Raw genomic sequence first — 14,909 nt, forward strand, 5'->3', positions numbered from 1 at the left:
ACCAAATTGCCTAATGGCACATTTCTTAGAATGCCTACCTGTCATTAAGTGATGCATGACTGTTTTTTTCACTCAATTAATAATGACAGGATAGCTATTGGTTAAGCTATCACAAACATACACTATGTTGAAAGAATATGTGTTGCACCTAATAAAGAATATTTTAAACTGGGGTATAAAATTAAAAGGTTACATATCTAAAATATAGCTTTAAAAGTGAGGGGGAAGTATTTGATGAACACAGAACATGTTTATTATTGGCCTCTATAACTAGCAACCACCACCAAAACCTGGTACACAATAGCCACTTAATAAGTATTTGTTGATTGAAATGACATTCAAATTAAGGCTACAATATTAAAATAGAAAGCACCAGCACAATTACACATACTTTAATGTAACTGTGAAATCATTTAGTAAATAGGTAGAAACAAGTAAGAACCATTACTAGAGTCTAGTTGTGCCATAAATTTGAAAATAGCTAAATCATCTACACTTTGTGGGAGAAATGAGGCAAACTGTCATAAATGCAACTATAAACATGGCAAGTTGTAATGTTGGACATTATGGGCTCCATTTTTAGACTGTAGGGGGCCACCTTAAAAGATTTCATTATACAACCACAATGGCAAACATTGTCAGAATCTAATTAAGCAATTAGTAAGGGATTTCCTGTACCAAAATAATACCTCATTTTCTTAAAAGTGGCCACCTGTTGGGTTTGTAAATTAGCAGCATTTAAGAAAAGGCAAACAATATACTGGGGATATGCTGCATGTTATCCAAAAACAGCAATCCAAAACAAACTCAAGTGTTTAATTATAGGAAGCTTTATGCAGTTCCCTGTGAGGCTTCAAATAATTGTTTATTTTACCATATAAGCATGACTATGAAAGAATGTAAGGCTATTTAATGAAAAAGTTTTACTGTTAATTACTGTTATGCTAGTACAAATCTAATGAAACATTTAAAATAATGTAGGTTCCTGCAATTAATTTTAAATTTTCCAGATGGTCAACGTACTTAAAATTCTATCTTTAACAATAGTCAATTCCGGACGCCTTGTGTGATCATTAATTACACAGCAACTATGCTAATCCTTTACTCTGGATTAAAATTTTCCTAAACATTTCACAAGAAATCTTTATGTTGCATGTTTCCTTATTAAAAAACTCAATAAAACCAGAGTAAAACAAAGTATTATTTTTTCCACATACCGATTGTCTAATAAAATATCTTGAAACTACATACTTTATCCCCTGCTGGTTCATTTTTTCAGACATAAACCAAATGTTTGGGCAGCAGGGGTTTCCATGAATCAAGATTTTTCTCAAGTTGCAACTCTGAAGAAATACGGTTAAAATTATTCCTTTCAGGTTTAACCACAGGAATATGGTTTTGCTTATCTCTTACTTGGGACTAAATCCACTCATAATATATTTAAATGTGTAATTATCTTAAACTAATTTCAGATTAATGGAGAAACAGAATCTTAATATATAATTTGGAAAAAATTTACTAACTGCTATCATTTTGAAATTGATTAATGTTCCATCTCTCTGAATAACCTTCCTGAATAGAAATGTTTCTCACCAAGGACTGCCTCCACAGTGTTTACATACACGAATACATCACAGTACATCCTGTTCTACTGCCATTCATGCCTTTATTGGTTTTAAATATTCATGTGGTGCTACCTTTGGAGCAGAAACAAGTTAAAGCATAGCTCCTGAAAACTGTGTTTATTACAAAATCAAAAAAATGTTATAGCTGAAAGGCATACAACTCTGTCCAACTTCCTCACTCAAGTTAACATTAAGAAGAAGAAACTGCTGCTGCTAAGACCCTGAGATTGACTTATATATATGATCACAAAGCATTTAGCATATGAAGACTCTTTCACATGATACAATTAGAATAAGCTAAGATTATCATCTTTACCATGGACATTCTCCAAAAGCAGAAGCTGAGTTCCTAGAAAAAATTAAAAGAAAATCACAAGATATAATTAATAAATCACCATTCATAATAAATCAATCCCTTATGTCAATCAATGGAGTATTGACCATGAGAAAAAAACTTGGTAATAACTTGCTTTCAGTACTTCCACCAGCATTTCCTAGATGGGCCTGGGACACAGGAACATAAGGAAAACAGTTCTTCTATTTTCCCTTAGCACCTGAGATTCAGGATTGATTTTTCTCATTGCTAGACCTTCTGTAGGTACTTGGTATTTCCTGAATGGGAATGGATGCTCAAAGCCATCATGACACCTTGTCATTGTAACCTACCTCCTTGGCCATGTCTGTATATTTCTGCTTTTCCTTTGGATCGAGAACAGCCCACCAGTCAGCTAGTATCTTGGTAGCACCTCGGTTATCAAGCCTGGGGTGTTCCTGACGGACAAGGGGGCGATGGCGTTTGCAAAATAAAAGAAATGCATTCATTGGTCTACGGGCTCGCTGTTCTGGCGAATCATCATCTTCAGTCTCACCAACATCTTGCTCTAGGCCATCAGCCCCAAGAAGTTGAACCTATTACCAATCAAAACAAAAGTTTAACACATCTTAATTATGATTTAACAATCCATTTCTGTTTGTAATTTTTTTCTTACCTCTATTTTTCCTTCGTACTTCTATTTAAATACCAAACAAATTGAAAGAAGTAATGATTTTTTTTAAATCATCAATCACTATTGGTACTTGGAAACTAGCTTATCCTGCTTAGTGTTTATAGCAACTGTATATGTCCTTATTATAGTAATATATTACATTATTATAACTGCTTAGATTTTAGTGTTATATCCATATGCAAATATGCCACAATCCCATATGTGTGTGTGTGTGTATGTGTGTACACATAATACACAAATTCAAATAGTAATAATGAAAGGGAGATTAGGATAGTATAACAAGTGAATGGCAAGGGAGGAAAGGAAAAGTACTAGAGAATGAGATTAATAAAAGTATGTTATGTGCATGTATGAATATGGCATAATGAATCACACTATTATGCATAGTTATAAAGCCCCCCCAACAAATTAAATTCAAAACTAATTACTTACACTTTTTCTGTTTCATTAAACAGAGGGATTTCAGAACAAAAATTTTCTTATTTACATTTATAATCATAGTGCCTAACTTCTTGTCTGGTATAACATTAATAATTAATTGCTAATGAATAAATAAATCTAGCTTTTGTTTTATTTGTCTCAAAAGTTAACAATGTACATAAAAATATATCAGTGTTAGCTCTTTCTCCTCTTTAGAAAGCACTCAATCCTTCAGTTAATAATATGAGAATGTTTAATATGAAAACATGTAATAAAAAGCTAATACAGTTCACTCAATGTTCTTGCAAACATCACAAGTGGGGCTTCCTAATGTAAAATACCAAAATAAACATTTAACATAATTACTTGAAAGAAAAACTAATAGGTAAATCTTTAAGCCTATAAGTATCAAGCTATCTTGTCTAGTGAAATGTTATGATATGAATAAACTCCTTAACTATCAGATTCAAATCCTCCCTTTTCATAAACATTCTGTTTAGTCACTGTTTAAGGTCTTCTGGTCTCTAATCGCATTTCCACTGCCCTAGGACCACTTTGGTCTGTGGCCTAGTCTTGCTTTTAGGCTCTGACACTTCTTACATTTGGCTGCCAGATTAAATTTCTTAAACATATCTCTGATCACAGAAACTCAAAATATATTAGAATTATAAAATACCTTCTAAGGGTAAAATATGATTCTACAATGTTTCTTGGAAAGAATGAAACCATGAACAGAAATCCAGAATTCTTACTAAGACCATTTTTTAAAATTTCTTGTTCTATAGTTAAAAGCAAGAAGGATAAAGGCAGCCATTAGACCACCTTATGCAGTAAGGCAGTAGTTCTTCAACTTGAGTGTGATTTGGAATCCCTGAAGACTTTGTTAAAACAGATTGCTATGTCCTATTCTCTTGAGTTTCTGGTGTTGTAGGTTTGGAGAGGGTCTTAACAATTTGTATTTTTAACAAGTTCCCAAGGGATGCTGATGCTGCTGGTCTGAGGATCACACTTTGAGAACCACAACTACAACAGTGGGGTCCTATACAATGTTTACTGGGAAATTAGTATAGTCAGATACTGTAGAAAAATCACTTACTTAATCATTTGGTATTTTTTTAAAGTCTTAAGTATTACAAATGCAGTTAATTAACCATTGATTATCTTTAAACACAAAATAATACAGAAAAATCTAGCAGCCATAGCTATCTTACTATTGGGAATAAACAATTCGGATTTATCTCCCTCATTATATATACACTCATTAACAATGATTTGCATTTTCAAGGACTATTTGGCATTGTAAAAGTTGATGAAATAATTGTGGCTTTCCTTTAGAAAAGAATAACTTTTGATTCAGTTTCTAAATTGTAAAACTCAAGCTAAAAGCTGGAAAAAGGAACTCACCATATTAGGAGGGGAGAAATTTAAGCACAATTAAAAAATGATGTGATGACTGCAACAAGGAGCCAGTAAGATAATGAAGCATCAGTGGATGACTAACAGCACAAGAAAGTCTCCTAGGAAAGGAGTTGTCTGAGCTACATTTTGAAAGATGAATCAAAATGGGTCAGGTAATCAATGGAGGAAATACAGGGAATTAGAAGCAATGAAGGCTTGAAGGTTTATTTTTAACATCAATATGCAGTTCCATAGCCTAGGTATAAAAAAGATGAAAACAAGATTTGTGAAATAAGGCTGTAGAAAATATGGGCCACTTCATAAAGAAAATGCTTTGCCATGTTAAGAAACAGGCATTTAATCCTGTGAACCAGTGATTTCAGACTAAATAGATGAGTAAAAAAAAAAAATAAAATTGGGGGATTTGTCATGAATCATCAACTTTTGATTTGTGCTGAGGACAGGCATCAAAAATTTTTTTTTAAATTAACATCTAATGTTCAAATTATTGAATTAACTGAAAAGTGAGTGAATAAATAAAACATATGAATAAATGACAAAATACAGATAAAAAACTCTGTGGAATTTCTTTTACCAAGGGCCCATTAAAACCTTGTAAGACACTGACACCAGTACCTATAGTTGGATGCAATGGATAGCCAAGTGTGGTATTTTAAGTAGAGGAAAGACATTATTAGATTATAATTAAAGAGTTAATTCCCATCAATGGCATACGGTATGCATGTGAAGAATAAAACTTGAAGAAACCAAATTACAGATCCCCTAAAAGTTTATTTCAGTTGTCTAGGAAAAAAGACAGAGGTAAAAACCCATGCTGTAGTACCAGGAATGGACATGTAACACCAGAGAAATGAGAGAGAGCCAAGAGCAGTTGGTATCTCATTGGATTCGAAGATTCAAAATCAAGTGTTTCTAGCTTGTGTGGCAAGTTTCTTCATATATAGAACACTTTTCTGAAGAGATCCCCAAGGGAGGAGAAAGAACAGGACTAGCGAGGCTACATTTTAAATGGCTACACAGTGTGCTATATGAAGACCCAAGACTATGAGATAACCATCTGGGGACCAACATAGAGAGGAAAGCAAGACTAAGGGTGTGGATGAGATCACTGAACACAGTGAAAAGAGAAAAAGATTTAATGATGTCCCACCTTGCATCCAACACTATTTACTGAGAACTTGCTATGGTATGGTTCCAAGTAATGCAAACAGAGCAGTGAGCACACAAGCCCATGTGCTTATGAAGCAGAGAAGCAGCACAACAGCCTCAAGTTCAAAAAGGATCCCTTTGGCTGCTCTGTTGAGAACAGACTACAGAAGGGCAAGAACCGAGGCAGAAAAAGAGGGAAGGGACAATAATCTCTGCTAGAAGTGGTGATGGCTTGCATCGAGGTGGTTGTGGAGAATTGTAGACAATTTCCTGGAATAGGGATGCTCTATGTTTTGAACGTCCTCTTCTAAAACTCGTGTTGAAATTAAAACATCATTTTAACAGTATTAATAGGTAGGACCTGTAAGATTTGAGTAGATCATGAGGGCAGTTGAACAGATTGTCATGGGAGTGGATTACTACAGGAATTTTTCTGTTTCACATGTATGCTTCCTCTCCACAAGACCCCCTCCACACTGTGAGGCAGCTAGAAAGTTCTCACCAGATACAGCTCCTGGATCTGGGATTCCAAGTCTCCAGAACTTCGGAGCCAAATAAGCTTTTCTTTGTTTATAATTAACCCAGTCTGTGATGTTCTACTAAAGCAGCAGCAGATGGACTAAAACAAGGGAAACTAAAACCAGTTCTCTGAAACAGGAAAGGGGAAGAAAAAGAATAAATAATGAGATGTGTGTATAGGGGCGCAGAGAAAGCTGAAGAAGTAAATTCTGGTGGCTTCTACCATCTCTGTGGAAAAGTCACAGTAAGAGAGACTGTATCTCCAAACTTGAAGCCTGAGAAACAGGAGAAATTTTTCTAATTCCTGCTGAGAGAGAGAATTGACCAAAGTCAAGGAAAAAAGGCTAAATGAATATCAAAGCCCTGAAAAATATTAAAAACATATATTTATAAAATTTGTAGTGACACAAAATATATATTCATTTATTCTTCCATTTCAGTATATTTCTATGCATGCCAGGCAGCATGCTCAGTTCTAGGGAGGGAGGCAAGGCCTCTGCTCTTATTGAGCTCCTCCTCTAGTCTAAAAAGACACATGTAAACAAGTCCCCAGGTAAACACATGGAAAATAGTTTTAAGTGCTATGAAGGAAATCCTTTGACTTGGAATGTATTATATGGGAAGGATACTTGGAGATGATTAGGTATTATTTTTTCAGGGAGGCAGTTTTTGTGTGAGACCTAAATGATGATGAGAAGCCATTTATGCCAAGACCTGAAAAGGGTGTGTGTGTGTGGGGGGGGGGGTGCCAGGGATTGAACCCAGGGGTGCTTAACAACTGAAATATTTAAATGTTACTTGGAGATAGGCCCTCTCTAGGTTGCTGAAGCTGTTTTTGAATTTCTAATTCTCCTACTTCAGCCTCCTGAGCCACTGGGAGAATGTGTGACTTTCTAAAATTACCTGCATGGCTGTGTGAATTTCTCCACAAGAGCCAACAGCTCAGGTAGGAGGCCAGAGAAAGGGACTTGGAGGACTAGGTGAACAGAGGGGCTTAGTGGGACAAGTAGAGTCAGATGCTATGAAGGTCAGAGCACCAAAGACCAAGAAAGCAGCTCCAAGAGCTCTATGGAGGCAGAACTGAGCTGGAAGCAAAAAGAAAAAAAAAAAAAAGAAGAAGAAGCCGTCAGAGGGAATTCCCACAAGTTTTAAGAACATTCCTCTCTCACTGCATTTCAATATTACTTAGAAATGAAATACTATTTAATAACTGAAAAAGATTCATTTCCGTTAGGAGGAATAGATACTGTAAGGGCAATCAATAAAAATGTCAGTTGAATGAACACATGAGATTTAAATTATACAGATTCTTAGAAAAACATCTTCTTTATCACACAAGTGCACTCAAGTTTCTAGATTACTGTCAGTATTCCAACTTACTTAAAACTTCTGGAGTGAATGGAAGACTTACCTTGTCAATATCCTCCTCTTCGTCTTCCTCTTCCTCCTCTTCTGAAAAGTCAAGAAGTTTCTTTGCTAGCAATGGATGCCACTGAAGACACTTGCGTTTTGGTCGTTTTCCAGCTCCTTCTCCTTCTGCTGAATGATCTTTATTTCTATTACTGCCTTTCATTACTGTGACCTGTAGTGAGAAAAAAGAGACACAGAGAAAAATCAAAGTAAATTTGATTAAAATTAGTTTATTTTGCTCCCTTAGCTTTATGGGCTCATACTTTTAATGACTAAACTATCTACCAGCTTAGACATTTAGTGGATTCAGTGAGAATCTTAAGTACATAATCAAGCTTTCATTTTAGTGGGTTAAATTGAGCTAATAAAATTGGTCTTTTATGAAATCTACTTCCTTCCACTCCATAACTTCAAAACTTAAAACCCAAATAAGCTTTAGGACAATTTGACCAGTTAGCTTCACCTATTCATATTTACTCAGGGTAGTGTTTCTAAGTTTCCCATCAGAGGGACAACGAGAGGTGCCTCCTATGGAGCCAAGGGACCCGCAGACGTGACCTTCCAGTCATTCTCTCCTAAGAACAATTTACATAGCTTTTACATTCTATACTACGATAAATCTGTGCCTATGCTACTATGAAATAAAATGAATAATTTTTAAGAATCAAATGGTTTGGATCTGAAATAAAACTATTTCCTAAGATGACACATTTTTCAGAAAGGATCTATGGGCTTGCTGCCTTCAAGGACTCACATCATGAATGCACTAACTGGGAACTCAGCAGGAACACCCTCTGTGCCCATCTACAACAAAACAAAGCAAAAGTTCCCTCACACCTTTCCTTATACATGTGTTGGCAACATGGGCAAAAAGTTTCACTCTTGGGGCTTTTGTTTATTTGTTTGTTTGTTTGTTTAAATGGATGATTGGCTCAAATAGCTAAAAAACAACCAGGCTATGAATATGACAAAGTCTTTTAGAAACCATAAATTCTAAATTACTTTTGAAAGACTTCTAATTACTCTTGATAATATAAAAGTAATACAGATTCATATTATGTGGATGATAATAGCATAAATGAGGTTTGCTCTCTCCATTCACCCAGCCCTACAGCCCAGAGGTAACTCCATTTTAGTTTCTTATGTTTTCTCTCAGCTTTTCTGTCTCATTCATTTATTCATTTGATGTAAAATAAATATAAAAATTACTGTTTACTTATATTCATGCAAAAATTCAAACAATACTAAAATGGTTCAAGACATATGCTGATAATTACAAACACAAAAGTAGTTGCTAATATTATTATGTGGTAGCCTTTTTGCTCAATGCACACATGCCTTTGTGATTCTGAAGAAACAAAATCTTGAGAATCAAATCAATAAGCAGTATATGTGGTTTTGAGTTCACATTCACTCCCATCTTGCAATCCCCTGCTTTCATTCTTCCCTTATGGTCCACATAACACTTTGGCTACAAGGTCTTTTCTGATACTCCAGAAATTAATCATTCCTTACTCAGGAATACAGAAGAAAGACTTTGTATTGCTACTGACCTTACCACATTTTTCCCTGAATTATAATCATTTGGGCATATCCTACCACTATTGCTAGGTCTTTTTCTTAATGGTCCAAGACTTTAGCCTTCTATGTTCAGCAGCATCCTGGCTGAACATTAAAACCAGTTAGTTGTGAGTACAATCTCAAACAACCATACCAACCTCCAGTGCTAAACACTTGACTATGAGTCACTAATATGTATATTAGGATGGCTTTAAAATTAACTACCATCTCTCTCATTTTCCTGAATTCAGATAGATCTAAGTTGAAAAAGAAAGAAGGATGAAAACCATATAAAATTCTGATAATGTGGATCAAAGTGATATGTGTTGTATGAGAAACACCAGTCACCTGGACTTGGGTATCAATGAGGTTGGCAATCCCTAGCACAGTATCAGGAACAAGTAGGTCCATTTTTAACATGAACTTTCACTGAATAAATAAGTGTATTTGACATAGTGCATCTCAGATGAAATGATAAAGAAAATGTAATCTACGAAATACTTTCAACTATAGACTTAAATAACATAGTGATCTATTCCAACTATTTTTAATTTTCTCCTGTAGAAAGAAAGTCAACAGACTGGGTGGGGGAGGGAAAGTAGTGATGTTCCTGATAATAATTCAAAAGTAGTGAGAAAGCAAGAGGAGAATGGAAGTTGAAAAAGTGGGAAATAAAAGGATAAAGAACACAATTTTGTGAAAAGATTATCAGTCATCTTATTTCAACAATAAGGAGAAAAATTTAATTTTACAAGTGACAGAAGAATGATCTTGTAATTATTTTGTCACTTAAAACCCTGTATATTTATTTTAAAGTATGTCTTCTCATTCTCAGCCAAGAATAAATTAAGCTAACAATCATCAATAAATGAAACAAATAATGGATTTCATTCAAAAGGAATCATTCTTCGATTCTACCCTGCAGCTCCAGAAAAACTGGAATCAGGTTATTAAATATCAATGGACTCTGTACTTAAAAGACTCAATAATATAAAATTCTGCTGCTGAGATTGTCAAATGATGATATGAAAGCCCCTGTCTATTAATTTATCTTACAGAACCAAAGCAACCAGTATGTGCCTCTTTTCTATGCCAGAATGAGTGTCCCTAATAGATATTCATTGTACTGAATTTAATATCAATCTGATAAACTGGGATAAACTTCACTTAACTATATTTTCAAACGTAGTAAGCACATTCATTAAGACCTTTCTCATGGTCAAATTTGATAAGAAATTTAAAGAAAAAAAGATTGTAAGAAAAAAAACAGTATGAAGCAAACACTACAGTTAATACAAGAAAGGAAAAAAAATAAAGAGGATATTAGAGCCAGAAAGGCCTCAGAATCTTCTCCCTACCACAGTCATATGATGCTGATCTTTCCTGATGTTAGAACTGAGTAGCAGTTATTTCTGTCAGAACAAACACGATGGCCAGCATAGGGCCTAAAAGGCTCTTTAGAAGGAGCATAGTAGGGTCAACAGGCAGCATCAGCCTACTTACACACATGCCAAGATATGGGTAAGAAAGAGAGCACTGTCTCCCATTTATTTACTGAGAAAGAAAGACGGAGAGTTTCCTTTCTTTTGTCTGAGTGACAAAGACAGTGCCTTGGCACAGTAATAAATTTTGTGAATAAGATCCTCTTAGTCTTTCTATCATCTTTTACAATTAAAGACAAGATGTACACCTGTCAATCAGTACACTTCAGACTCATCTGCAGTTTCACTTTCCACAGTTTTAGTTACTTGTGATGCACTATAGTCTGAAAATGTTACATGAATAGTTCCGGAAACAAACAGTTATTAAGTTTTAAGTTGCAAGCCATACTGGGTAACATGATGCAATCTCATGTCATTCCACTCCAACCCACTCAGGATGTGAAACCTTTCTTTCTCCAGAATATCCACATAGCTCTACCTGCTCATTAGATACCTAGCGGCTATCTCAGTCACCAGATTGCTCAGTACTGCAGTACCTGGACTCAAATAACCCTTACTTTATTTAATAATGGCCCCATAAAGTATAAAAGTAGTGATGCTGGCAATTCAAATATGTCAAGAATGTGCCAAAGAGAGGCTATTAAGTAAGAAGATGAACATTCTCAACTTATAAAGAAAAGCGAGAAATTTTGTAAAGATAGCTAAAACCACAAATAACACCATCAAATTGTGAATAAGGAAAAAGAAATTCTAACATTTGCTGCTGCACCTCAAACTGAAAGTTAAAGCTTCAGTGTATGACAAATACTTAAGTTGGAAAAGGCATTCAATTTGTAGGTGGAAGGCATGAACAAAAAACATGTTCCACCAAACATATCTGTAATCCCAGTGACTTAGGAAGCTGAGGCAAGAGGATTGGGAGTTCAAAGCCAGCAAGATGCCAAGCAACTCAGTGAGATGCTGTCTATAAATCAAATACAAAATAGGGCTGGGGATGTAGCTTAGTGGTCAAGTGCCCAAGTTCAATCCCCAGTACCCAGAAAGTATTAAGCTTAAGGGTGACTTCAGAAAGGGTTTCCCTGAAACAAGGGACACCAAGCAATTTATTGCAAACTTTAGACTAAAAAACATAAAAAATTACTGGAGAGGCTGTATGGCCAATGAAGAAGTTTCTGCCACATTATATACATCTAAGAAACATCTTTAACAAAATGTACTAAAACATACATTACATTCACATAAATTTTATTACTGTATATTGTTATAATTGTTTTATTATTAGTTTATTGTTTCTAACCTCTTACTCTGCCTAATTTAGAAATTAAACTTTATATATGTATGTATGTACATATGGAAAAAATATAGTATACACAGGATTTGCTACTATCCACAGATTCAGATATTCACTGAAGTCTTGTGAAATATCTTCTCTAGGGATAGACAAGGAGGGATTACTGTACTTGACCTTGTCAGGTCAAACAGTATATTACCAATTACTGCAATAGGTGTGACCTTCTAGAGAGGGCAAATGCCATGGTTTCCTTTTCTGTCCCAGTGCCTAATGCTGAGTCTGGCACATAGCAGTCCTTGAAAAGGGTACTAACACTTAACCACATATAACTTCCTAGAATGACATGCTCCTAATAATTTTTTTAGATATTAATACACAACTTATATTAAATATTCAAAATGCTACAAGTAACTGCTACATACATGATATTCATTATGCCACTTAATCCTTACAGGAACTCCCTGAGACAGATACTACTATGAATCTCAGTTGAAGAAATTTCTAGGGTCACAGAGTTAGCAAGTTGAGGAGCTGGGCCTGGAACAGGAAGCCTACCTTGAGAACTCAAATGCTTATCTAGGAAAATAAGCTCTAACATAAGCTTTGCAAATTGTTAATTCTCTGAGCATTTCCTGTAGGAGAAATCGCTCATGGACCATGGAAGTAAGACGAAAGCACTCAGAGGCTAACAGGGGACATGTTCAAGAGTTCATGGCACAAAGGCAAGTCCCTATCTCTGATAACTCCAAGCAACAATTAAATTAGATGAAAACTCTATGAAGACAAAATCCTGACAAGTGCTGTTCATTGTTGTTTATTGTAATTCTAACGACAATCCTAAACTGTAGACAGATTAAGTAAAAAATTCTCATTCAGTACAGTAATATTTTCATTTTAAAAGCAATTCCGTCACTATTCAAGCAAACAGTGTCTTTAAATGTGCTCCTTACCTTATTAAAAGGCATTTGCTCTTCAGTTAAAACTTCAACTGTCAAGATGTTATCTACCTGCTTTTTCATGACTACTAATAAGGCACCCACTATTCAAAGAAGGGCTTAGCTGAACTGGCAGTCCTGGTCCCTCTGCCCATATCTCATAAAGTAACATGCATTTTTAAGATCTCTCAATATGTGCACTCCATGACACTTAGCCTTGGGACAGCTTAACATGGTTCTCAAAATAAAAATGCTACTCTAAGCTAAAGATAAAGACCACAACCACCTTAAAAGAGATAAAGGCACCACAAGAGGGGGCTTAGGGAAGAAAAGCAGAATTCAGTAACAGGAATGCTTCCGTCCAAAAAGATTCTCAGATAATCTTTTTAGAAGTGTTTACATTCTTAAATACCCATTCCTCATCAGGCCTAGCAAAAAGTGATTGCCTTTTATAGTAGTTTATAAATTAACAAAGGTTTTTATTACATGCATTTATTTTACCTGGTTAGGACTATAATTATCTCATTGACAAGAAGCTGAAGCACAAGAAAATAAGCTTACAGAAGTCTACTCCTTTATTACCACTGCATGCAACAATTGAATCTATCACCTGGTAGGGAAGCACAATGGAATTGTGTCCAGCCTTAACTCCCTGTTACCTCACCTCCTACTTCTACCCTCCCACCAGGCTGGTGTCTGCCCTGCTCCCCATACCTGCCCAGGTGCTTCCGCACTGTCCTTTCTCTGCTCTTCCAGGTCTGCACCCTGTACTCCACACACTCCTTCTCACTTTCTATTCAAGGCCTCTGAATATCCATTCCTAACAGGCTAAATTGGTCCCAGTTCATGTTGCTGTCCTTTCTAAGAGCATTCTTCCGGCAAACCACAATACCTAATGGCTAGGCTATATTGACACCTAATTGTATGACAATTATCATTTCCCTGTACAATAAATGTATTATAATGTCATGTGAATTCTTTTCAGAAACCCTTGAGGGTAAAAAACATGCCAGATAGTGTCCTTGGATCTGTCAGATCCAAGATCTGGAAGAGGAGGAGATGGCTGGTAAACATGTGGAATGTGAACATAAGAATAATATTTCTCTGCTCTCTTATTATGCTTTTATGTTATTTTGCTAGAAGGCAGAAGGGATAAAAGGTTTTAAAAGAAAATATGCAGCGAAGGAAAAATAATAAGCCAGGAAGGGTTGTTTGAGAGGGGAGGGGAAAGAGAAAAAAAAATAGCAAGTTGACAAGGCAATGGAACAGATATAATAGAAATCAAAGTCACTTCCACATGGGTATTAATACAGTCTAAAAACATGTTTCAGTAGCTTTATTCCCTTCTCTTGTTATTTGTCAATAAGACTTTCATTTGATTCTCAAAATAAAGGACCTCAGTACCTCACTAGCTGTCTTTTTCTTTAATAACTGGTCTACCTCAACTCTGAACCTATCCAACTACTTTTCTTCTCCAGATCAATTCCTTAGGCTTCTGGATGTTCCTGTGCTCTGACACTACCACAAAAGTTTCCAATCCCATGCTGATCTTCAGGGCTTGTCAGTGATCCTTTTATTTGTCTTATTCAGTTCCGTATCCAATTACACAATGCCCATTATAAATTGCTTCTCTTCAATTCCTATTAATGATGATGACTATGAATAATAATGATATCTAGCCATTTACAATGCTTATAATGTAACAGAAACTAAAAACTTAGCTATCAACTGTCTAAGTTCACAATAAGACTGAGACCTAGATACTATTATTATCCTCTTTTTGAAGATGAGAAAACTGAAACCGACCTAACATATATTTTGCCTCTTCTAGTTTAAATTAACAAAGGCTTTTACTATACACATTCATCACATGGCTAGAACACAGCTGTGGCAAGAACTGGAAGCATGAGAACACAAGCTCATGAAGTCTCATTGAGTACATATTTACTGATCACTTGGTCAGCTATGCATAATGTTTATAAATCAAACTACTAGCATATAATTGTTACAGTCAATATTTGTAACAGGTCTGACTTCAGAGTCAGATTCTTAACCATTGTACAATATTGCTTCATAATAACAATAAAATTCATTGATAATTTGCTACATGCTAAGCAATTTTCATGACTTAA

The 14,909-nt window shown here is 35.3% G+C and overlaps 1 protein-coding gene across 20 annotated transcripts in view; it reads right to left on the reverse strand.

The window, feature by feature from the left end:
• Window positions 1-14,909, reverse strand: part of Bbx (BBX high mobility group box domain containing) — a 257,863-nt gene that overhangs the window by 86,962 nt on the left and 155,992 nt on the right. For all 20 annotated transcript variants that reach the window (XM_078044297.1, XM_078044296.1, XM_078044295.1 and 17 more), the window contains 2 exons: window positions 7,551-7,721; window positions 2,292-2,534 (listed from right to left, as the gene is read on the reverse strand). In XM_078044297.1, the coding sequence (XP_077900423.1) occupies window positions 2,292-2,534; window positions 7,551-7,712 (405 nt within the window). In that variant the 5' untranslated portion in view covers window positions 7,713-7,721. The remainder of the gene's footprint in view (window positions 1-2,291; window positions 2,535-7,550; window positions 7,722-14,909) is intronic.

Source organism: Ictidomys tridecemlineatus, chromosome 3, assembly GCF_052094955.1.
Source record: "Ictidomys tridecemlineatus isolate mIctTri1 chromosome 3, mIctTri1.hap1, whole genome shotgun sequence".
Lineage (NCBI taxonomy): Eukaryota > Metazoa > Chordata > Mammalia > Rodentia > Sciuridae > Ictidomys > Ictidomys tridecemlineatus.